Genomic DNA, 24,674 nt, shown 5'->3' on the forward strand with positions numbered 1-24,674 from the left:
TTTAGACAAGTAGAATGTCCTTAAATTCTAATTTCTTCTCCTCTCGAGTATTCTGGACAGTTTGAAAGTATCTTTTCTTCCCAGATATTGATGATGACTAACTTCCTTGTATAAAGCAACAAACACACCTGGAGGAATCCAGGTTCCCAAAATGAAAGCAGATGCAAAAAAAAAAATTCACTTTTAAGATGTTACCTACTTCCTTTGTTTTTAAATTGAAGTATCATTTATATCCCATCAAACTCACCCATTTTTTAATGTACAGTTTCATGAGTTTTACTAAATTTATGCTGTTGGACAACATCACTATTACCCAGTTTTAGAATATTTCCATGAGCCCAAAAAGTTTTCTTGTGCCTATTTGTAGTCAATTCCAGTCCCATCCCCAGCCCAGGTAATCACTGAACTGATTTCTCTACAGCTTTGTTGATTCTGGACATTTCATATAAATGAAATCATATAATATGTGACCTTTTGTGTCTGGCTTCTTTCACTGAGCATGATTTTTGGGGTCAGCCACGTTATTGCGTGTATCAGTAGTTCACTCTTTATTACCGCGTAGCGGGTCACTGTATCATTACATCAGAGTTTGCTTCATTTAGTATCTCATGGATACAGTCTGGCCATTAAAGGACAACTCGGTTGTTTCCAGTTTGGGGCTTTTATGAATAATTCTATGAACATTCGCACACGAGTCTTCATACGGATCTATATTTTCGTTTCTCTCAAATAGATATCTGAGAGTGGAACACCTTGGTCATATGATAAGTGTGTGTTTAACTTTTTAAGAACGGCCAAACCACTTTCTGCAGCAGCTACGCCGTTTTGCATTTCTATCAGCAGCGTCTCTACACCCACACCAGCGGCTGCTATACCAGGCTTTTTGAACCATTCTGGTGGCTGCGTGGTGGTTTTAATTATGGTCTTAATTGGCATTTACCTAATAACCTTTTACTTGCTTATGTGCCATTTATATAATCTCCACGATGACGTACTTATTGAAATCTTTTACCCATTTCTTTTCAGAGGAGTCATTTCTCCAACTTCCATTTTTGATAGCTTTGCCTAACTATGGCGATGACAGAGCAGGTGTGCGTAAGAGGTCTGAAGGCACAGGGGTAAGGGGGGGTCAAAAGGAAGGAAACGGGAGACACTGAGAAGTGTCCGTGAGGTACTCTGCCTTCCAGGTGACGGCTCCCTTAGTCAAAGGTAAGGAAACCAGACCACCAACTGTCCTGAGGCAGGAAGCAAAGCCTGCAGCTGCTAACAAAGCGAGATTGTGTGGGCCCCGGTAGTTCACAGGACCATTCCGTCCTATAATCTCCTTCTGAGAATCTTGCTATTGGTAACTGCTGGTCTACTCTGTGGCTCACAGGGGCAGGAAAGCAGGGCGACTCTGCTCATCTATGGGACCTGTCCTATTATTCTTTCAAATCTTTTCAAACTCTAATATTCCATGACTCTGAGGCCTGGGAATGGCTGACTAGTGCATCAGGAACAAGCCAGGACGCCTTCGGTCATTGTCCCTTCTTCCCGCACTCTGCCCCACATCGCATCTGTGTGGAGCCCCTTGGTTACCTGTGTGAAGGTACGTTCTACATCTTTAATCAACTGACTGCGGCTGTAGTTGTAGCCATCGGCCCCCTCCTCTTCATAATCTCCTCTCCAATAATCCCCGTAGTCCTCGTAATCTGTTTTCAAAAAGGAGAAGGAAGAGAGCATAAGGGAAAAAGGAGATAAAGCACAGTACACGTAGATCAGCCTTGGTGGGGGGTTAAAAAACCCAAAGGTCTGTCACCTTTTTATTGCCCTTCTAAATATCAACTCAAAGGGATGAAATGAATAGTAACACTAGCTGGTGTCTGTTAAGCACTTGCTCTCTGCTAGAAATTTTAATGCATCCTCTCCTCTGATACACACAGAAACTCTGCAAGACTGACATTATTAAAATCCCCACCGTGCAGATCAGCAGCCTGTTCTTAGATGCCGGAATCATTTGTCCGGTGTCGCACAACTGGGCAGAGGCAAAGGCACACTCTGAGTCTCCAAACCTTCGGTCCCTACTGTCTCTATACTTCGGTTTCCATCCTTGGCTTTAAAACACGTGATTGGGTTTGAGTTTTTATATTCTCCTCTTGTTCGGGGCCTTCTATTTTCAAATCTAACTCAGCTCATCTTAGACATCGCCACAGCGGGCCCGTGTTTGTTTGCAAATTATCTGTATACGCAGTCCATCTCTGCATGCCTCGTGTAGTGTCTCCTCACGGGAAACACAGGCTTGCATTAAGATATTAGCCAATACAGTCTGCAAGTGTATTTCAAACATTCTTGTTTTCCCATGCACATTGGCAATGGCTGACCAGGAAGAGGAGGGAAAGATGGCATCCATGTTTGGATGGAAAGCTGTGGCGCTGCACTGCTGTCCCCGGCTTGCCTGTGGCTTGAGAAGAGAAGTAGAGGTGGCAGTGAAAGACACCGAGAAACGCCAGATGAAAAAAATTCTCCCTTACTCAACCCCAGGAGACAGGGAATCACCAAGGCATAAAGGTACTCGTAATGCCACAGCTTCAGCTCATCATTCAGGCAGGAGACCAAATTAGGAGATAGGGAAATTTAAGCCCCATGTTAAGATTATTATGACCACATGATTTGAGTTATAATTACAATGGCAGAACATAATGGGTTTCCTAAATTAATCTGATTTTTTTCTCTTTCTGGGACATCACCCTGAGTTAAATCCACAAATGACCTCTGACAATAAACTGTAGCCAGATAGGAGTTTAGGTGAGAGACAGTGTCTCTGTCTCCTGTCCTGTTGGAGCAATAGAATCTGTACTCAATCCCCAGGCTATCTCGGGAAGGCTTGGATTCCTGATACCTTCCCAGACAACTGATTTGTTTGACACCCTGTAGTTCAGCCTCGTTGCTGACCTCTTTAAACTGTAGAATGTCAGCGCACCTGTCCTTATCCCAACGTAGTTTCTTCTTTGAGATGTATGACCTGAATTTGTTCAGCAGATGCTCATTAATTGAGGGACACCGCTTCTGTCAAAGGGCAGCCTTGGTAATTCATGGGAGATAGACCAGAGCCCCCACAGAGAGCTCAGGACCTCTACACACCAGCGTACTTACTGTTTGCTCTTGCCATCTCATTTTTCAGGGCCACATACTCTTCATATAATGGCCTCAGCTGCTTGCCGACCTCAGCCCTCCAGCCTTCCCAGGCCCAGAGCCTCTCATTGTAGTCTCTGCTGTTTTCCATTATGTTATCCAAGCCTGTCATTGCAAAGCACCCAGTAGGAAATGAACATGCATGAGTAAGATTTTCATTTGTGAACAAATGAACTTTAAAGTATTCAGAGTAAGGCTGGTGGGCATGGAGGCTATAAAGTTATTAAATGAAATCTCATGATTTCCCAATTTCTTCATCCTTGTTATAGTTCCAAAATATTTTCGCAAAGAAAAGAAACCATTGAAATCATTTAACTGCTTAGTTAAATTACTTAGAATGTGACAGAATTTACAATGAAGTTTTGTGAAAAGTCAGAAGTTCATCTACGTACTGAAACAACTATTTGGAATCTTATCATCTTTGGATTATACGCTTGAAAGGCACGACATCATCATCCAGTGTCAATCTCAGTTTTAAGACTTAGAGTAAAAAAATTAAATTTCATAATCACTGCTCAAAATTAATAGCCTACCTGGTTCCAGGAATAAGCACTCCTGTGGATTATTTGGGTTACACGCTTTTCCAGTACTGTAGATCGTGCTCATTGCATTTAGGATTGTGTTCAACTGCAAAATAAGCACAATAAACAATGTTTAAAGTGGGAGATGTGCTATATAGAATGCTAAGGTAAAGATGTCCTTTTAACCACGTGGCTTTTTTATGCCTCAAAATACAGCAGTTCACACGTTTGCTGAGTATCCTCCTTTATGTAGGGTAAGAATATCCCCATTAAATTCCCCCCACTATCAATTGGCACAGAGCCTTAAAAACACATAATAAATATATGTGGAATGACTGAAATAAATTGATCTACCAAAATCCCAAGGATGCTTCCCAGGTACACAGAGAAGTGCATTTGTTGTTTCGTTCAGCACTTTTATTGAGCATCTACTTTGTCCTACGCTCTAATAACTCTGATATGAAGAAGTCATGGTCCTCAACGACCCGCATGGCCATAGGACAATGAAGCAGCCATGAAATCAATAATTACATACTCGAGTGACAAGTGGTAGAACTGTCATGAAGAAGTGATGTAGCGGTCTGGCGGAAGTGGATAAATGAAGAACTTGGAGATTCAGGAATGGCTTCAAAGAGGAAGGGACATTAATCCCGTGTCTTGGAAGAGAAGTAGGAACTGGTCAAGTAGAAAAAGAGAATAGAAGGCAGAGCCTAAAAGATGGATGGAGGTTGGGAAAGAGCAGCAATTTTCCAGAAGTGGTGACACCTTGAAGGAAACTGGAGTAGTGATGCTGGAGAGGGAAGCAGGGGCTTTGTCATGAGGGGCCGGCCATCTGTGCAACACTAAAGACGTTAAACTTTATCCCGTAGATAAAGGAGAGTAAAGGTAATAGAGTTAAGCAGTGCTACTCAAAGTATGGTCCATGGATCAGTACAAGACAGCAAATGGTTTGTTTTTATCCTGTGACAAGTACAGGAATCAAGAGAACAATTTTTTTAAAAAAAGAGAATAAATGTTTATAAACTTTTAAAAAACATTTGAAATTTCCATGACATCTAAGCATGTCAATGAATTTAACCAAGTATCCATCTGTAATAGATTGGTAATAAAAGAAGAAAGGGAAGAAGAGAGGGAGAAAAGGAGGGAGGGAGGAAGAAAAGCAGGAAGGAAGGAAGGAAAGAAGGAAAGAAGGAAGGAAGGAAGGAAGGAAGAAAGGAAGGAAGGAAGGAAAGATAGGAGAGGAAAGAAGGAACCGGTTCTCTCCTACATTTGATATAAGAAGCCCCACAAGAAAAGCTGTTTCCCTTCTCCTATTTCCCCCTTCCATTTCTTTCACTCTGCTACAAAAGTCATTATCCTAAAACATTAAATAGATCAAATTGTTAAAACTTCAATAAGATCCCATAGTCCAATCCAAATTCCTTATCATGGCACAAAACTCCTCATGGTCTTTTTGTCTACCTGCTTTTTCAACCTCCCCTCCTTCCTCACCGTTGTATTAATGCATCCTTGAGTCTCCTCTCTTCCCCAAACACTTCAATCTTTTACAGGCATTTCAATGTTTTTCATTTTGGCTGCACATTAGAATTACCTGGAATCTTATAAAAATACAGTGTCCATGTTCTATCCAAGATAGATCAGGCTGTCTAAACTAAGGGCAAAGTTTCACATGGTATCTTTGAGAAAAAGATGAGAAGCACAGACTGGATAAGATAAAGTGGATTAATAACTAGTTGGATAATTGGATCCAAAGAATGTGGAATAATAAATATCAACTTGTAGGAAGATATGTGCCATATGGTTTTATCTTTGTCCTTATCGTGAATTTTTTCTTTTTAGAGATGTGGATTACAACACAGAATTCCAGAGGACAAGCAACAGAGAAAGAAGACTTTGATGTTAAATAGCCAAATACTTTAGATAAAAGTATTTCAGTAGGTTAGATCAGGGCTCTGTAAACTATGACCTGCAGACCACATGCAGTCTGCTGCCCGTTTTTGTAGTTTTATCAGAACACAGCCACATTCACTGTTTAGGTATTAGCTGTGGCTGATTTCCTGACACAACAGCAGAGCTGATTCATTGTGACAAAGACTGTATGGCCCCCAAAACCTAAAATATTTACAGTCTTTCCCTTCACAGAAAAAAGTTTGCTGACTCCTAGGCTGGAGAGATGGGATGGGAGATGGGATTTTAATAGGGTGAATACATGCTTTCTTGAATTTGAATAGACTATCTACTTAAGGATAGAATTCTGAAAGCTCATTTTAGAGCAACATTGGTGGAAGAGATTTGGTGACGTCATCAACAGTGATGTTGATATGAGACAACGTGGGATTTGGCTATCCAGACAACCAAACCAACCAACCAAAAACCTAACACAGTCCTAGGCTGTCTTAATAGATGTAGGGCACAGGGTGCAGAATGTCACATTCTGCTCCCCTGCATGCAGACCAGAACCAACGCAGAGTGCCATGTTTAGTTCAAGGTTACCGACAAAATGAAGACAGCAACTAGGACTGGTTAGGAAACTCGAAACTACTGTAGAGAGGAAAATTGACAGGGTGAAGGATGACGTCCTAGGTTTAAAAAACAAATAGGACTTGAGGTGCCTGGGTGGCTCAGTCAGTTAAGTATTTGACTCTTGGTTTTGGCTCAGGTTATGATCTCACACTTCGTGAGTTTGAGCCCTGCATCAGGCTCCACGCTGACAGTGCAGAGCCTGCTTGGGATTCCCTCTCTCTTCTCTTTTTGCCCCCCTCACTCATGCTCACTCTCTCTCTCTCTCTTTCTCTCTCTTTCTCAATAAATAAGTAAATAAAGTTAAAAAATAGGAGTCAATTAGTTTTAAAAAAAATAGCTGCCTTCATTTATTTAAAAACCATTATAGGAGCAGTGTCAACAATAGCCAAATCATGGAAAAAGCCTAAATGTTCATCATCTGATGAATGGATCAAGAAGATGTGGTTTATATATACAATGGAGTATTACATGGCAATGAGAAAGAATGAAATATGGCCATTTGTAGCAAAGTGGATGGACCTTGAGGGTGTCATGCTAAGTGAAATAAGTCAGGTGGAGAAGGACAGAAACCATACGTTTGCACTCATAGGTCTAACAGGAGAACAGGAGAAACCTAATGGAGGACCATGGGGAAGGGAAGGGGGACAGAGAGTTGGGGAGAGAGAGGGATCTAAAACTTGAGAGACTGTTGAATGCTGAGAATGAACTGAGAGTTGAAAGGGAAGGGGGAGGGGGGGAAAGGAGGTGGTGGTGATGGAGGAGGGCACTTGTGGGGAAGAGCACTGGGTGTCGTATGGAAACCAATTTGACAGTAAACTATTAAAAAACAACCATTATAGGAAAGAGCAATTTGGATCCAGAAGGTAGAATCAAATGGTGGTAAAGCACTTAATGCTCAATGGAGGGAGTATCTCCATCAATTAGAGGGACCCACAGATGGAATGGATGTCTTGGAAAGAGATGAATCACCTACTCCTGAAGCAGTCTGGGTTGAGGTTCTCAGTCACTTGTTAATGGCATTGTGGAGAAGAGTCAAAAATGAAAGCGGGAAAGAATTGGACCACATATAGGACTTCCCAAGCTTGGCACTATTAATGCTTTGGACCAAATAATTCTTTGTCACTGGGGTCTGTCTTGTGCATTGTGGAATGTTTAGTGGCATCCCTGCCCTCTCTCCAGTTATGAAAACCAAAAATGTCTCCAGACATCATCAAATATCACGGGGGCGGGGGGGGTAAAAGCACCCCTAGTTGAAAATGACTGACATAGACTAAGTATATTCTTCAGGCACCCGGTCCTCAAGAAGGTGATGTCGGTATAGGGCACCCATATGCAACAAGGACCCAGACAACACCAGTTGACCTCTGTGTCCTAACATAATTATTACCAGTGTCTTCTTTTACTTGCAAAAGGATTCCAGTTTGCATGATAAATTATGCGGTCACCCTACCTAGGCACAGAGCTCTTTCTAATGTCAGCATTACTGTCTCTGCAGATAAAGGAAGCAGCCACTGGGGATATTGATGTTTAATGTTTCCCAAATATTTCAACTCTCGGGGCGAGCACTAGAATGTTCACATACGCGTTGGCCCTTTTCCGGCGAGAGCACCGATGACCCACTCTGTTGAAGGGCCTGCAGTTGACGCTTGACCGTGGTATTCTGAATTTCTGCTAGTGGGTAAGCTTTGGCACGCTTGGACTGTTCTTCATAAAAGGCAGACCATTTGGCCCCGGCCTCATTCTGAAATGACAAAAAAGAACGTTGAAGTCAGAATGTCACCGCTGGAACAGATAAAACAGGAGGTTCTCTCCAAAAAACATCTGGTGGAACATCTAATATTTCCTGAGAGGTTTTAGTTCTCTACTTTGCTGAAGGTCAAGGCTTAGGTTATGAGTGACCAGGCCATTCTTGGTCACTCTCTCTTTCTGGCCCAGTGCCTAGTTTTCCCCAGGGTCCTGTCTCCAGAACTGGAAGTGAATTCTCACAGATAATTCACATCGTGGGACCCTGAAATTTATGGCCTTAGCACTGTGACGTGCGTGAGTTGATCAAAGATTTGAGGATGAGTGCTCTAAAGGGAGAGTCCAGGAAAGCTCAGAATGAACTTAATGGGAATACAGCCCCTCATGACCCTGGGAACCATAAGAAATGAGAACCAGTTTGCGGTAAGCCCCATGGTACCATGACTTACCAGAGATTCTGATCTTAAATTATGTTCCCTCAAAAAGGTAGCCCAGAATGTGGCCATTTGGTAGCCATAGTGATTTTCTGACAGCCAAAGAAGCCAACGAGCAGTTGATGCCAGGAATCACTTGGCCCCCATCTTAAATGTCAAATATAGGCAAGTGGACTTCTCCAGACTCTTCTAGCACAGTCTTTTCTCAATGTACAAACTCATTTCCATCTATCACAGACTAAAATGGGCAATTACTTTGTACATTGTACTTCTCTAGGCTATATAAAAGAGGTAGCATATGAGACAAGTAAGAAGTCCATTCTTAGAGAGAGAAACCTGTGAGTAGCTGTGTGACTTTAGGCAAGTTACTTACCTTCTCTGAGCCAGTCACCTTATCTGTAAAATGTGAATAATAATAGGACTTACCTCAAAGGGTTGTTGTAAGGATGAGAAGAATTAACAAATAATAAAATGTTTATCACAGTATTGGGTACATCTTAAACATTCAAAAAGTTAGCTATTTTATAATTTGTAGAAAAAAACTCTTCGCCCATAAGTTGCTTACTGTTTTATCAGACAGATAAAGTATGCAGCCGGAATGTTTCATTAATGAAATATAAAAACATATAAGGTATAAGCTCTGAGTGGGCCAAGCAGTTTCTGCTATAGGAAAAGACTCATGCAGGCAACTAGATTTGGCCACACCCTCATGGAGAAGACCTTAAAGTCGGCAGGAGTTGGATGGATGTAGAGTGCTTTGCAGAATAATTCACCTCATCTGATCTTCTTAATCTCAAGAGATAGAAAATCATCATGCTCCTTTATTCATATGTGCATAAAGGGGCTGAGAGATATAAATAGTGGCTATGGCAATCAACTGATAGCATCTAGATCCTGGACCCTGCGGTAGACAAACGCCACAATGGCTCCCACAGCCCCTCCAGCCAGGTGGTACACACCTGAGTGATCGCCTCCACCTTGACTGTGAGCAGAATCCATGATTTACCTCTAACCAGCAGCATATCCCAAAGGTGACAGGCAGTGCATACTTATATTACATAAGATTGTCATTTTTATCTTGCTAAAACTCTGTCTCCCTTGCTGACTTGGATGCAGCGAGATGTCATGGTGTGAACGACCCTATGGAAAGGGCCACATGTTCAGGAACTGAGGATGGCCTCTGGCTGACGTCATGGAAGAAACTAAGGACCCCAGTCCAGCAGCACACAAGGATCTGACTGCTTGCCATCCACCACATCAGCCTGGAAGTGGATTCATCCTCAGTCAGGCCTCAGAACAGACCATAGTGCCAGCCAGGACCTCGATTACACCCTTATCAGGCTCAGAAACAGAAGACGCAGCTAGGACATGCCCGGATTCCTGACCCACAGAAGCTGTGGGGTAACACATGTGTGTTGTTTTCAGTTGCTAAGCTTGTGGTAATTTTTAACACAATAGATAATTAGTAACAATCCCAAGGGCAGGACTTCAGGCATGATTGAATTTTCCAGGCAAGGAATTTTGCTTTTATTCTTTGAATACTAGGGAATCACTCAGGGGCTCCAAGCAGGCATGTGACATGATAGAAACAGTGTGTAGACATGACAGCATGGATCAGACAAGAAAGAGATGAGTAGAATAGTGGCCATAAAAATGGGAAACGATTTCTCTCTTTATTGAGTACACACAGCCCCTCAGGAACTACTTCCCAATTAATCTTCACAAACAATCATTTGAGCTGGGTTGCGATTGTCTCTACTTCACAAATGAGGAAACTGAGGCACAGAGGGGGTAAGTCGCTTTCCCTAGGTCACACAGCTAGTAACCGAAAGAACCAGAGTGTCAAGCCAGACATCTACCTGCAACGCTAATGCTCTTAACCAGTCACTATCGATTGCATTCCACATATTCTAGGCTTGTCTGTAACACGCACGTGTGGGAAGGAGTGGGCTCTGGAAAGAAGAGTCTGGCTCAGACTCATCTGTGCAACCTACCACTTACTGCAAAATCCCTGCCCTTCTTCACCCAATCCAGGATGATTTACTGTCAAGTAAAATTTCTGTTAAAACTTTGATACCAGATTATAGGAATAATATTATGCTCAATTTCTTCTGGAAACAACCCACAGTCCCCAAAAGGGCTCAGTCTTAGAACACGTTTTAAATTATACTGATTTAGGAACTTTGGAGATATCTGTTGTATTTATCACTGCCATACTATAAGTATTATACTTTAAATCACACACAAAAAATTGCATGATGTTGCCTTGAATTTTGCTCACTGACGACATACTGTTCCATCCCAAGCTAATCTTTTTTCCAGAGCTCTAGGGACCTAAACTAGCTTTTTGTTAATTTCTTGGCTCAATATTCCTATACCATGCTAGTAGCAGAAATCCCATTTCCACACCTATTAAATAAGCCACAGGTGAAACCTGAGTCTGATCAAGTCTCTAGATCAGGATTCTGCCCACCATTTATTTCTGTAAATAAAGTTTCATTGGAACATAGTCATACTCACTTCTGTATCATCTATGGCTGCTTTCGCACTACAATGGCAGAGGTGAGCAGAGGCCATGGAGCCTACAAAGCCTGAAGTATTTACTCTGGCCTTTTTTGGAAAAAGCATTCTGACCTCTGCCCTAGATCTATACATTTACAGGAAATGCAGGGGGCCAAGGAGCATGTTAAGCGACATTTAGGGGGCACAGCCGGCAAATCCAGAAAAGTGAGAGTTTCTATAGAACCAAAAATTTAATTCTTCAGCAAATGAATTGCTAAAAAAAAAAAAAAAAAGCAAACGTGAAGAACTCTACAGACTTAAAGAGAGCTAGAGAACATCCTCCAAAACGATTGGAAGGAGAGGACCTGGTTAGACCTTGATTCAAACAAAAGACCTGAAATTTTTAAAAAACGAGATGGTAGGATGCATTTGAATACTGATGGATATTTGACAAAACCGAGGAGTTCTTGCCAAGTTGTTGGCAGTGTTATTGAGGTTCTTTTAAAAATTCTTACATTGAGAGCTACACGGTGAAGTATTTACACATCGAACCAGGTCATGTTTTAGATTTCCTTCAAAATAATCCAGTAAATGAGGGGCTGGGGCAGAAAAATAAAACAAGATTAGCCAAAGTGTTAATAATTTTTAAAACCAGGTGATGGGTACAAGGAGATTCAATAGACAAGTCTCTCTTCTTTTATACATGTTTGAAAATTTTTGTGATCAAAATAAAGAAAGAATCATACCATGGAATACTCATTGGCAACAGAAAGTTAGGAAGGAATGCTACGTGCCACCACATGCGAAGTGAAAGAAGCCAGACACGAGAGGCCACATACCCTACGAGTCCATTGATGTGACTTGTTCAAAGGAGGCAAATCTTTAGAGACAGAAAGTAGATTAGTGGTCGCCTGGGGGCTGGGTGCTGGGAGGAAGGGCAATGACTACCGGGCTTGTGGTTTCTTGCTGGAGAAACAAAAATGTTGTGAAATGAGATGCTGGGGAAGGTTGAACCGTTCTGTAACTATACTAAAAAGCATTGAATCATATACTTTTCACTGGTGGATTTTATGGTGCCTAAGTTGTATCTCAATAAAACTGTCGTTAAAGGCTCTCGAGAGTAAAAGGAAAGGAAAACAACTGTACCTTATTCCCCAAGTCTTGTCACTAAGTCTGAAACCCCCACAAAACTGCTCCAAACCAAAGGAGTAAGCCACAATTCACGTACTGCTCCTGTAGCCAGTTAGCCGGCACATGCCCAGAAGCAGAAGCCGGCCCTCCCGGCCAGACCGCCTTGCCCGCCCTGCATGTGGCCGGTGGCCACCTGCTTCCTCTCTGCATTTTAGTATTTTCACTTTCCTTTAGCGGCTCCGTGCTTTCTGCGGTTTGGCCACGCTTTGCGATTTATGCCCCGTCTTCCCTGGCCCCTGCTCTAATCAACCGCTGCAGTTCACAAATAACAACGCTTAGTGATCCAGACACGATTCCGACAAACGTCACTACATCCCATTCGGGAACATGGCTTCTCAGCGAAGGGCGCTCAGCAGGACTGTTACGTGTCTCTCTGGCAGTTCAAACTCCCTCCCACACTCGTAGCAATGATAACGTGTCACTCTCCGACGCTCACAGCCACCCTACAAGGCAGACATGAGTGGCACGTTCTCTTTCACAGGTGAGATAATGAAGGCGCAGAGAGGTTAATTAAGCAGCTTGAGCTCACCCAGCTGGAAAGTGGTGGAGCCAAGGGCTGGACCCCGACAAATTGGGCTCCAGACCTCTTAGGCGCAATAACACCTTCACCAGCACCTAGGAGACCATTCAGGGGAGAATGCAAACAAATAAACGGCACACTATAGTCACCTCCAACAGAGACCAAATGAAAAGTGAGGGCAAAGCAACAATAAAGAGATGAAGAGAGGTAAGACCAAAATATGAGACAAGAAACAGATGATCTCCTATGACAACACCAAGCTGTCAAAATCTCCAGGATTTCTCTGAGCTTTAGAAAAATGGAAAAACTACTCTTCGGGAATTTCAAATGAAGCGGTAGGTCTCGGGTTTAGTCTGTCCTGTGAATGGCAGTAATTTAAGTAATACTAAGCATTTGAAAAAAAAAATAAGCTTCTGAGCTACATTTTTGAAGGAATGTATCGCGATACAAGTGTCACAAAATCTTTTCTCAAATAACATCGCCTGACTTCTAGCACAGCTGTGTAAGGATACTGCTTCGGAACCTGTGAGAGAAGAAATTCCTAAGTCCTGGTACTTGTCAAAGCATCTTGCTTTCCCAGAGCATTCTGAGATTTGTCAGAATTGGTTTAGTTATGTTTCCTCTGGGAGGGCTCTGGCTGGATTCTGTGACCTTTGGAAGTCCCTCAGAGCTCCGCGACAAGGAAGGAAGGAACTCCCAATGCCAGCGTTCGGACCCACGGTTAGTTTAATTACTCACTAGCTTTTTCACTAAGCCTCCAGTTGCATTTTCCAGTTAATCTATCATTTTAGAGAGTCTTTAGATATTCCTGTTGAGATTGTAGGCTTGGGAAAATTACTCAATAACTCATAGCATTTCCATGAAATGATTTGAAACCCTGATTATGGTGAGAATTATGGTGGCCACTTTATAAAGCATGTTCACTGGTGTCCAAGAATCTGGACCAAGACCAGTGAATTATTTTGTAACCATTTCCAAAGGAGCCCCGAGGTCAATTAAATTTAGTCATCTGGGACTCCAGAATCCAGAAGACTGAGGCAAACATCCAGCTTCACAACTCAGAGCATTTCTTTGATTTCCCTTTTCAGTCGCATGGGCAGCAATCTAATCTTTAAGAAGCAGCAAACACCCCTATGTAAGCCATGAGAACTCACCATTTGTTTGACATTCTCGTCCGTGATATTGGTGTTATAGTTCCAGGAAGCAACTGAACTTAGATAAGACAGCTCTTGGGCTTCATGGTTAAACTGCTCCAAAAATGTCTTGGCCAGTTCTTCAGTGGTCGACTGAGCAGCAGTTAAAGCAGCAAAGCTGAGAAGGAGCCAGAAAGAGCCTGACATCTTTCCCTATGCACCAAGATCCCATCTACTGAACAACTTGCCCTAGAGTAAAACCTCTTCATGAGTTTTTCTCTCTCATCAGCCTTTGAACTTGGGTTGGGCACTGAGCAGGGAAGATGAAAAAAAAAAAAAAAGAAGAAGATGAAGAAGAAGAAGGAGAAGAAACAGTAAACAGTCTGCTGAACCAATATAAAGTTCATCCTGGAGAGGACAGATATGTAAACAGATTTTAGAATTATTTTTTAAAGTAAATAAAATAAACAAATGTTATTCATTAATCCTACAGAATCATAGCCCTCCTAGTATTTTATGGCCAGATCAGAACTTGCACATTTGGTTAATATGTTCCTAAAAAGCTGTTAAAGATACACTGAAGGTGCTATAATTTTACGGGGACCAAAGAAGGCTAGAATTAGGGATCACTGGGGGTAATGTTGGTACTTATATGTTTTCTAGACAGTTCCATTAAAAGTCAGTTATCCCTCCTTTCTTTTTATTTCAAGTTCTATTAACAGAAAGTCTTTGCGAGGGTAACATTTTCCTTTCCTAAATAAACTACTTTGCTCTTGTCTTTATGGAATTCAGTATTTTCTGATTTTAATTTTAATTTCCATGGCCATTTCTAAAAGTACAACACTAAGCTTTGCACAGTGGCAGTATCGTCGCCAATGAGGTTTATCCAAGGCGCGATTATTGCTAATTAAAAGTACAAGACTAGGGACATCTGGGTGGCTCAGTTGCTTGAGCATCTGACTTCAGCTCAGGTCATGGTCCTCCAGCTCGTGAGTTTGAGTCCCGCATCGGGCTCACTGCTGTCAGCACAGAGCCCACTTTGGGTCCTCTGTCTCCTTCTCTCTCTGCTCCTTCCTCACTCACAAGCACTCTCTCCAAAAAATAAATAAAACTTAAAAAAATAAGTAAAAATAAAGTTATAAGACTACCCTCCACTCCTGATCTCGCTTGGGTAAAATTAAAAAGGCTCACTTTCTGTTTCTCAGATGACCAAGTTAAACACCTGATGTATGGCCGACTTCACCTTTCACTTACCTGTTCTAAAGTCAGTCAAGGTCCCAAGGAAATAAAAAGGAATCTGCATGGTATGAACTTCAAAGAGTGTCCATGTCACGCTGTGGTCACCTAAAACCGTCAGATCGTGGCTACAAAGAACCCAAAGAGACTTCAGGGGTTATCCTGTGGGTTATCCTGTGGAATCTTGAGAGTTGGGTAAGTGTCCTCATCTTCAAAGTGCAGGTATGTCAGAGATAAAAGAGAGGGGCCACTGTAAATGACACAGTTCAACTGTGATTATGAAACCTTCACACAGGGAAAGTATTTCTTCACCCAGAAAAACAAGTCTTCCAGGTCCAGGCGACCTGACGGTCACCAAGCCTTTAAAAAAAAGTTTTCACTACTTTCTTTTATTCCAAAGTTGTACGTTCTATTATAGAACAGGGAACAATAATGGTAAGTAACTGCTCAAAGTGCTTTGCATTATAATAGCTCGTTTAAGCATCACCACACATCTAGAGGTGAATAATTTTTATCGACGTTGTATAGATTATGAAACCGAGGCTCAGAGGACTTAACTAAATTGCCAAGCCTCGTTCAGCTAGGAAGTGGCGGGGCTGTGTGGTTTCCGTGAAGATGACAGATTTCGTTCTGCCACATCAGAAAGAGGTGGGTTCAGGGCACTTGGGTGGCTCAGTCGGTTAAGTGTCTGAATCTTGATTTCGGCTCAGGTCGTGATCTCACGAATCTGTGAGATCGAGCTCCATCGTTAATGCAGAACCTGCTTGAGATTCTCTGTCTGCTCTTCCCCACTCTCTCTCTTTCGAAATTAATAAATAAACATTTTTTAAAAAGCCCAAAACAAAAAAGAGATGGATTCTTCCTATCCTTAATGCAAATCAAAATACGTGATCCTTCTAAGAAAGAAATTAGTTGACAAATTTAAGCAATTGTGATAAAGAAGAAAGTGGGGGAGAAATCAGTGAAGTTTCAGTCCAGCGCTTCCCACATTCGAGCGAGCTGAGAGCCGCTTGCTTCACATTAGGAGAAAAACCAGTTCCCAGAAAGGGGAGCAGCGGTTGAGGCTTTGAACAAAGAGGTGGAATGTTACTTTGATAAAAAGCTGAAACAAACAGTCATTCCTGAATGAAGCTCTTAGGTTTAGAGAAGGAAAAAAGGAAGTAGTCCAGCTTTAATTCACTGGGGCAGAAAATAAGATTAACGTGATCAAATTGAAATGGAGAAAGCAGGATATGGAATCTGAGAGCTAAAAATAGATGGACAAGGAGGCTGAGATAACACTGAAGGCAGGAAAGTTCTGGAAGCCAAGAAACTTTGAAAAGTCAGAAATAGAAGGTTTGTCACAATAATTCTGCAGAACTAGATGGTCTTGGCCAGCTGCAGGCAGCGACTGCCTGGTGGGTATTTTTGCTCCCCATCCAGGGAGACGGGGCTGCTGGTCTGCCGGCTTCCCTACCCCACAGCGCTCTCTCCAAGCCCATGCTGAGGATGGAAGGAGTCCACTAAAGACCCCAGGGCTGGGACCCAGAAAAGCAACTGGCCCAATAGAATGGACTGTCTCTGAAACAGAACAGAGAACCAGAAAAATTAAGAACACTGGCAATGCAGGAGACCTGTTCTACTTTTCAAAAGGGTTGGAGGGTGAATTTCCCAAGTGGTAGAGGTAAGAGTTTGATCTTGGCACCTGATAAAACTATAAAACGTGACTTTTAGGATATGGTTTCCACTTGGAGAATATACAGATCTCTGGTCCTAAATATGTACCTAGGGATCCGCGAAGAACAAGTCACATGCTAACTGCCTCATTTCCTTTCTGCTAAAAGAATCTAACAGTAAAAAAAAAAAAAAAAATCACTAAGATACAATGTATCTTTAACAATAAGGGATTTAACAAAATGTAAGGTTATACAACTAGATCTTAATGTCCCCCAAACAAGCACATGGCACAGGACTGAGCAGTCCTTGATTAATAACAGTTCATGTCCAAACCGATAAGAATCTTGATTCAACAATTAGTTATTGGCTACCTACTATATGCTCGGCACCATCCTATTATCGGATATATACTAATGAATAAGACAGGAAAGTTCCTGTGGATGTCATCTTATATGACATGGGGTAGAGGGAAGAAGCAAACAGCTGACGGTAAATGCTATGAGTTTACAACAAGCAGCAAAGGAGGACGGTGAGCCCCATCCCGTGGGGCGGGGATGAGAGGGTGGCCTTTGAGCAAAGACCCGAAGGAAGGGATGAAAGCCATGTGGCTAGCTGGGGAAGACTGTTCCAGGCCGAGGGAGAGCAAGTGCAAAGACGGTAGGCAGGTCTCGAGAACATCAGAGGCCTTTGGGTCCGGAGCCCAGGGCATACTGGGAAGTGGCAGGAGGTGAAGACAGACAGGAAGCTCAGGGCCCCACCAGGAGGGCTGGCCAGATGATTGTAGAACTTTGGCTTTTACTCTGAGTAACGTGGGAAGACATTGGAAAGCTTCAGGCAGAGAAGTGATTCACTCTCACTCTTGAGCAGAGAAGACACCAAGAGGGTAAAGCTGGAAGCAGGGGGACCAGCCAGGGGGCTACCGCAGCAGCCCCGACAAGCTGGTTGCATAAAAACTTAATAGGCGCTGCAAATCCAATTTGACTGCCCAACAAAAGGAAAATTCATCTTAGACTCTTTAAGACTTTGTGAATAGAAGTATTAGATGCAAAATAATTTAGAGCATCAAACTCATTTCTGAGGAACACAAGTTTAGAGAGACACAGGAGAGGACCCAGAGAAAAACAAACAAAAGAGCAGATGGTCTAAAATAATATAATTTGAAGCACAGTTCAGACACAGAGGAGACAGGACGGACAGCTGTCCTCCATCATGGGCCTGCCATTTAGAAGACGGTTGTGTAATGAATTCACTTTGCCACTTGTTAGCTGTGTGACCTTAAACAGGTCAGAGTCCCCCACACCTAGCTTCCTTATTTCAAAGCTGATGACAATTTTATATGCATCTCATAAGAAATGAGTTAATCTATGAGAATGCAGAAAAGAATGCTGGGAACCTAGTGATAAAAGCCACTCTAAATGAGAGGAGCTGTGTGATAATTCGGTCACTTTGAGAAGTGAGGGAATGGAGAATTGTCCACAGTCCAAGTTTTATCTATAGGGGAGCCGTCATATTCTAAGAATGAGCAGGCCCACATAAGCGAACTGAAAATGTACTGCATTGATTATACCAGTTGTGGAATTTTAAACCAATGAAGATAGAATATTTTTCTAAAATCTATTCCATCCTCATTAGGCATTGCCTGAGCATTATTTTATGTGTCTTTGTTTTTTCTTTTTTTCAGATGACTCAGTGCCATCATCTTGAATATGGTTTACTGACTAGGCTGTAATGTGACAATGTCTTTAGGGCTTTACATTAATGGCTACTTCTAGTAAGTAGTCCTGTCCACTACAAATCCCCTCCCTGTTTCTGATGTGCTGTCTGCTAAAACCTAAATGGAAACCATATAACCGTGGAATTCAATCAGAAAGCCCCTTCTTCATTGGCTCAGACCTGAGGGTGTGTCTTCACGCTGCTAGAGCAAAGTGCATAGACTTTGAGATCCATATTTCCCTTACTACTCTGCTTTTTATATGCCTCCAACTGAGTCATAAATGGTGAGGTGGTCAAATAGCCATGGCAAAAACTTCTTCCGGTTCCCCAAGCTGAGAGGATAACTTTGGTTAACTTCAGAGGGAAAAAAAAGAATGTTTTGTGCAATTTCTTGTCTTAAAATTGATAGAGTAATGCTCCCAAAGAAATAAGGAAGGATATCATGAACATAAGACATAGGGACATTTAAAACTCCACATGGCCATAAATGACTTGCATTTAGCACGACTGGCTTTGACCACATACTTATCAGACAAAGTGGACTTATAAGTACTTTACAGAAAATAAATAACAAGTTGACTTTTTAGCCCAAAGGAAAAGCTAAAGCCCTTTCCTGTTTACATTTCTAGTTGCATATCAGTCCCTTTTTCCTACAGATAGAGCAAAGATAATTTCCATGAACAAAATGGACAAATATTTTCAAGAGACAGAGTTCAAATTTGTGAGGATGAGCTGTAGATTCCAAGAGGGTTGTACTAATTATTACTGATCTGAATTTATAGTTGTATAGTGCCTGTCCCGTCACCCAGATTTATTTCTACACCCAGACTGTACAGAACCGCAGGCAGTACTAGAACCACTGGTGTAAATTTACATCTAGGGCCTTAGACTCAACAAGTGAGCCTTTATCCTAAGCGAAATGGGAATCCACGGGAGAATTTGGACCGAGGTCACATGACCTCAATTGCTTTTGAAAAGAATCCCTGGCTGCCCTGGGGACAAAAGTATACACAGGGGCGAGAATTAGAGAGAGAGACCACTGAGAAGGTTACTGCAATAATCCAGGTGAGATATGATGGCTGGCTGGTGGTAGTAGCAGAGTTCGTGAGAAGACTTGGAATTTGAATACATTTTGAAAGGAAAGCCAACAGGATTTGCTGATGAATTGCATGTGGGCTGCGAAAGAAAGACAGTCAAGGATCACTCCTGGGTTTGAGGATTGAACGACTGGGAGAAGAAGGCTGACATCAACTTCCACTGGGAAGGATGCAAGTAAACCAGTTGGGACGGAAGACTGGGCATGCGCTCAGGCTTGTGATATCTAACAGAAATTCAGGTGAAGATGTTGACAAGGCTGTTAAAGTATACAAATCTGCAGCTTGACAGACAGGCCAGGAATGAAGATAGAAAGTTGAGAGTTATCATCTAGAGATGGTTAGTCAAATATGTCTTTTCAGTTAAGACCAAAAGAAAAGATTTTATTTCAGAATCCCAGCATGCTGGAAAGCATTACTTTGGTTAGCCCTTAGAGGAAAAAAGATGGATAAATATGGGGAAAAGTAACTTGAAACAACCCCTCCCCCACCCCGAAGGGGCCACCTGTGGACTGAACAAACAAATGATAAAAGGGAGTTTCAGGAACTTGGCCAGGGCATTACCTTTTCTCACTGGTTTATAGCAAAGGAGACACATGTCAGGAGCACAGGGCAGTTAAGTTGAAGCAAGGTACAGGTTCAGAGAAGGCAGCTGACATGAGAGAGGGTCAAAGTTAACTGGCTTAGATCCAGGCTGGGTCAAGGCCGAATGATGGGCATCCAAACCATAGAAGACTCCTTTTGGAGTCAGCTCCTGCATCTCAGCTAGAGCCTGAGGGTGACTGAGGACTTTTACACTTTGGTTAATACTTCCTAATTGTCCCTAAATATCTTAGAATAAACCTCCATCCCTTTTGGGCTCTACCACAGTCTCCAGATTGAGTATAAAAGCCATGTTTTCTAATCCAACTAGAAACATCCAATAGTTGTCTTCTTGAGGCCTAGCAGATTCATTCTGGAGACAGTGTTCCCTTCCCTCCTCATCTTTTTTTAAATTTTTTTAATGTTTATTAATTTTTGAGACAGAGACAGAGTGTGAACAAGGGAGGGGCAGAGAAAGAGGGAGACACAGAATCTGAAACAGTCTCCAGACTCTGAGCTGTCAGCACAGAACCCAATGCGGGGCTTGAACCCATGAACCACAAGATCATGACCTGAGCAAGTTGGTTGCTTAACCAACTGAGCCACGCAGGTGCCCCCCCCCCATCTTCTAAGGGATTTGTCTGGTCTGAGCCATTGATAGGGCTACTTACCGACTCCATCCCCAGGGGACTAGGATAATTGGCTTAGGCTAATCAACATTTGCAACCGATTCGTGTTGGAGAATGGTAGACATCCAACTAAACTTGGCTCGGCCTTAAGGAAGTAGGAGGTAATATCTTTCATACAGGTAATATACATAGTGTTTATTCCACCCACTGCAGAAGGGGCTATTTCTGGGGACATTTTCCATAGTAGAGATTTCATTCCAACCATGAATTTCGGTTCTTATGAATTTCAGGTACACAAGATAGAACTTGCAAAGTCTGAATGATGTCTTGGTCTGGAGGGAGTTTCCATCTTAGTATCAATATCATGTTGCTGCCCCTACCCACTGAATATACATGAGATAATTATATATGATATGATGCATATGTGATATGACTATATATGATATAACCAGATAAGAGTGGAAAGAGGAGGAGAAAGTCCTCATAGGGGAGCAAAGATATCTATCCAAACCACTATCCCAGTTTTTCCAGGGATATGCAACAGTGTTAACTATTTCCTCAACAAGAGAGATGAATGAGAGAATGAAAATCACGTAGAACATATAATTTCTGTCTCATACATCTGCATTGTTGGGAAATTTTACTCAGATGACACAGATAAAAGATGATGTGAAATAAATTCTACTATGTAAGATCATAGAACTTTTCATTATTTCAGAGAGACAGAAGGTCCGAGTGAGCCCAAGGAGGCATCAGGTATGCTTTCTGAAGGAGATGCTATTCTGAATCACAGGGAATTCTACTACTACTAATAACAATAATGATATCTAAACTGCTGAGTGCTTATTATGTGCCACACAGAGTATAACTGTTTTACATGTGCTCCCTCATTTAATCTTCACAACAACCCTATGAGGTAAGCAATTGCATCATCCTCATTTCCTAGGTGAAAAAACTGAGGCCACAGAATTAAGATCACAAAGCTCAAAAGCAATGGGAGCTGGGATTCGACCTTCAGCTGCCTGGTTTAAAGATCAAACTCTGTGGTCAGAAAGGGCTTTTTGAAAGAGTTCTTATTGCAGGCCTGAAAAAGAGGGACAGTCACGATATAAAGAAGCATAAAAGGTGTGACTGGACAGCTCAAAAAAATGGCCCCAGGATGACATCAAACTTGCATTAGTTATAAACATTTCTCCCTGCACTCTTAAACAGCATTTATCTTCATGATTTTCCTAAGGGGAGACCACGGGTGCTTAGTCTATCTTGGAAAAAAAAATAGGTAGGGTGAGTATATTCAAGGAGAGAGAATAATTAGAGATAATAGATTCACAGATGACAACTTCTGATGGCAGTAATTTTGTTCTCTTCAAAGTGAATCTGTTTCAGTGCTATAAAGCAATGAGTCTCAACCAGGGTGATTTTTGCTTCCCAGGAGACAATTGGCAATGTCTGGACATATTTTTGATTGTCACCACTTGGGGAGGGTGGGTAGAGGTCAGGGATGCTGCTAACCATTGCACCGTGCACAAGACACCTCCTCACAAACAAGAATTATTTGGCCCCAAATGTCAAGTACCGAGGTTAAGGGACCCTGATCTAGATAATGCCATGAATGTAATTCTCTCAAGAACTAACGTGTGCGTGTGATTGCACCTCCCCACATCTCAATCAGGGCCAAGCACTCAAGCGCAAAGTATCTGATCTGTTTAGATGTATATATGTGCATATATGCACTGGTCTCCATAGCAAATAGGAGGAATCGAGAAAAAATACGATAGAAAATATCAGTCCAAATAATTAGCTCTGATTTGAACATTACAGGGGAGTGAACTAACATGTAAGCTACTTACTGTGTGTGTAGGGCGCCAATGTATATCACCTTGCCGAGTGTTCGCAACCACCCTTGTGGAAGTTGTTACTTTTCAAATCCTCAGCAACATTAGTAACTAGCTCTCTGTCAACCCTATAAGAGAATGGGGGCTTAACCTGTCAGTGTTTTTTTATTTCAACCCGACTCTTTCCATGGGATGTGGCAAAGGTTCAAAAGAACTAGTAAGACTGTTGAAAAAAATAATTATGATTTTTAAAAATAGATGAAAGTGATGTCGTACTTCCGCTTGAAATTTGTTGATGTCAACATGTAGGACATATTATCCAGACAGTTCCCTCTCTACCTAAAAGAATAGGAAGAAATTGACTGAAAGAACATGTCAAAAGCTCATGTTCAGTCCTAAGGGAGAATCGTTTGACAGTTGTAAGCACTGATACAGACTACTGAAGAGTGTTGTGTAATCTTCATCTCTGAAAGGTTTCATAGACTGAGTAAGGTTTAAACGTGGCCTTGACTGACAGAGAGGACATGGATGGCCAGAGCTCCAGTCAAATGCTGTTCTGGGGGGGAAAATAAAAAGGAATAAAGAAAGCCTACAGGACTTGTGGAACACCAGTAAGAGAAATAAAACAAAAAACAAAAAACAAACAATGCATCATTGGAGCCCCAGAACGAGAAGAGAGGGAGAAAGAGGTAGAAAGCTTATTTTAAAAAATAATGGCTGAGAATTTCCCAAACCTGGAGAGAGATTTAGACATCCAAATTCCTGAAGCTAATAAGTCACCCCAACATTTTAGTCCAAAATGATCTTCTCCAAGACACATTATAATAAAATGGTCTAAAATCAAAGACAAAGAGAAATTTTCAAAACAGCAAGAGAGAAAACAATTCTCTCATACAAGGAAATCCCAATAAGGCTCTAAGCCTTGCAGGTCAGGAGAGAATAAGATGGTGTATTCAAAGTGCTGAAAGATAAATGGTCTCTTCAGCAAAATTGTCCCTTAGAAATGAAGGTGAGATAAAGACTTTCCCTAAGAAACCAGAGCTGAGGGAGCTCGTCTCCCCTAGACCTGCCTTACAGGAAATGTTGAGAGGAGTTCTTCAAGCCAAAATGTAAGGAATCTGATTAGTCACATAAAAACATATGAAAATAAACAGCACACAGGGAAAAGCAAGCATATAACCAGATGTAGAATACTCAAATGCTGAAATATGGTACCACTTAATTCTGGTATAAAGGTTAAAGGACAATAATATTAAAATATTGTGAACAATAATTCACTAATGGATACACAATATAATAACATGCAAATTCAGACATCAAAAACATAGAAGGGGAGAAGGGTAGAGTTTCTGTATGCAATTGAAGTTAAGTTGTTATCAGCATATAAGATGTTTTATGTAATCCTCATGGTAACCACAAAGCAAATACCTACAGTAGTTTCACAAAAGGTAAAGACAAGGGAATCAAAGCATACCACTATGGGAAATCATCAAATCATAAAGGAAGGAAGTAAAAGAGAAAGAAAGAAAAAGGAAATACAAAAAATCCACAAAACAATAAACAACATGGCATTAGAAATTCCTTACCTATCAATCATTACTCTAAATGTAAATAGATTAAATTCTCTCATCAAAATACATAGAGTGGCTAAAAAACAACACCCAACTATCTGCTACACACACTTCACTTCAGCTTTAAGAACACACATAGGTTCAAAATAAAGGGATGGACAAGATAATTCTTGCAAATGAAAACCAAGATAGCAGGGATAGTTATACTTTTATGAGACAAAATAGACTTTAAGTCAACAGTGGTAATAAGAGACTAAGAAGGTCGTTATATATTGGTAAAGAGATCAATTCATCAAGAATATGTGACAATTATAAATACATATGCATCCAACATCGGAGTGTTTGAATATATTAAGCAAATACAGATCTGAAGAAAGAAATAGGCAACAATATGATAAAGTAGTAGGGTTTAACATCCTCCCCCCAATTTCAATGATGGATGGATCATCTAGACAGAAAATCAACCGAAAAAAAAAAAACCCACTGAACTTGAACCATACTTTAGGTCAAATAGACCTAATAGGCATATATAGAACATCAGAATACACATTCATCTCAAGTGCACATGGAGCATTCTCTGGGATAGACGATATGTTATAGGTCATAAAATAAGCTTTTGT

The 24,674-nt window shown here is 41.5% G+C and overlaps 1 protein-coding gene and 1 pseudogene across 1 annotated transcript in view; one reads left to right on the plus strand and one right to left on the minus strand.

Moving 5' to 3' along the window:
- ACE2 (angiotensin I converting enzyme 2) overlaps positions 1 to 14,060 on the minus strand; it is a 39,278-nt gene extending 25,218 nt beyond the window's left edge. The window contains exons 1-5 of the mRNA XM_029930396.1: positions 13,760 to 14,060; positions 7,798 to 7,956; positions 3,705 to 3,798; positions 3,133 to 3,276; positions 1,579 to 1,691 (exon numbers count right to left, since the gene is read on the minus strand). Of these exons, the coding sequence (XP_029786256.1) occupies positions 1,579 to 1,691; positions 3,133 to 3,276; positions 3,705 to 3,798; positions 7,798 to 7,956; positions 13,760 to 13,945 (696 nt within the window). The 5' untranslated portion in view covers positions 13,946 to 14,060. The remainder of the gene's footprint in view (positions 1 to 1,578; positions 1,692 to 3,132; positions 3,277 to 3,704; positions 3,799 to 7,797; positions 7,957 to 13,759) is intronic.
- A 524-nt stretch (positions 14,061 to 14,584) lies between these two features.
- On the plus strand, positions 14,585 to 14,750 carry LOC115284429 (annotated as a pseudogene).
- Positions 14,751 to 24,674: the final 9,924 nt, after the last annotated feature.

This window comes from Suricata suricatta, chromosome X (genome assembly GCF_006229205.1).
Source record: "Suricata suricatta isolate VVHF042 chromosome X, meerkat_22Aug2017_6uvM2_HiC, whole genome shotgun sequence".
Taxonomy (NCBI): Eukaryota; Metazoa; Chordata; class Mammalia; order Carnivora; family Herpestidae; genus Suricata; species Suricata suricatta.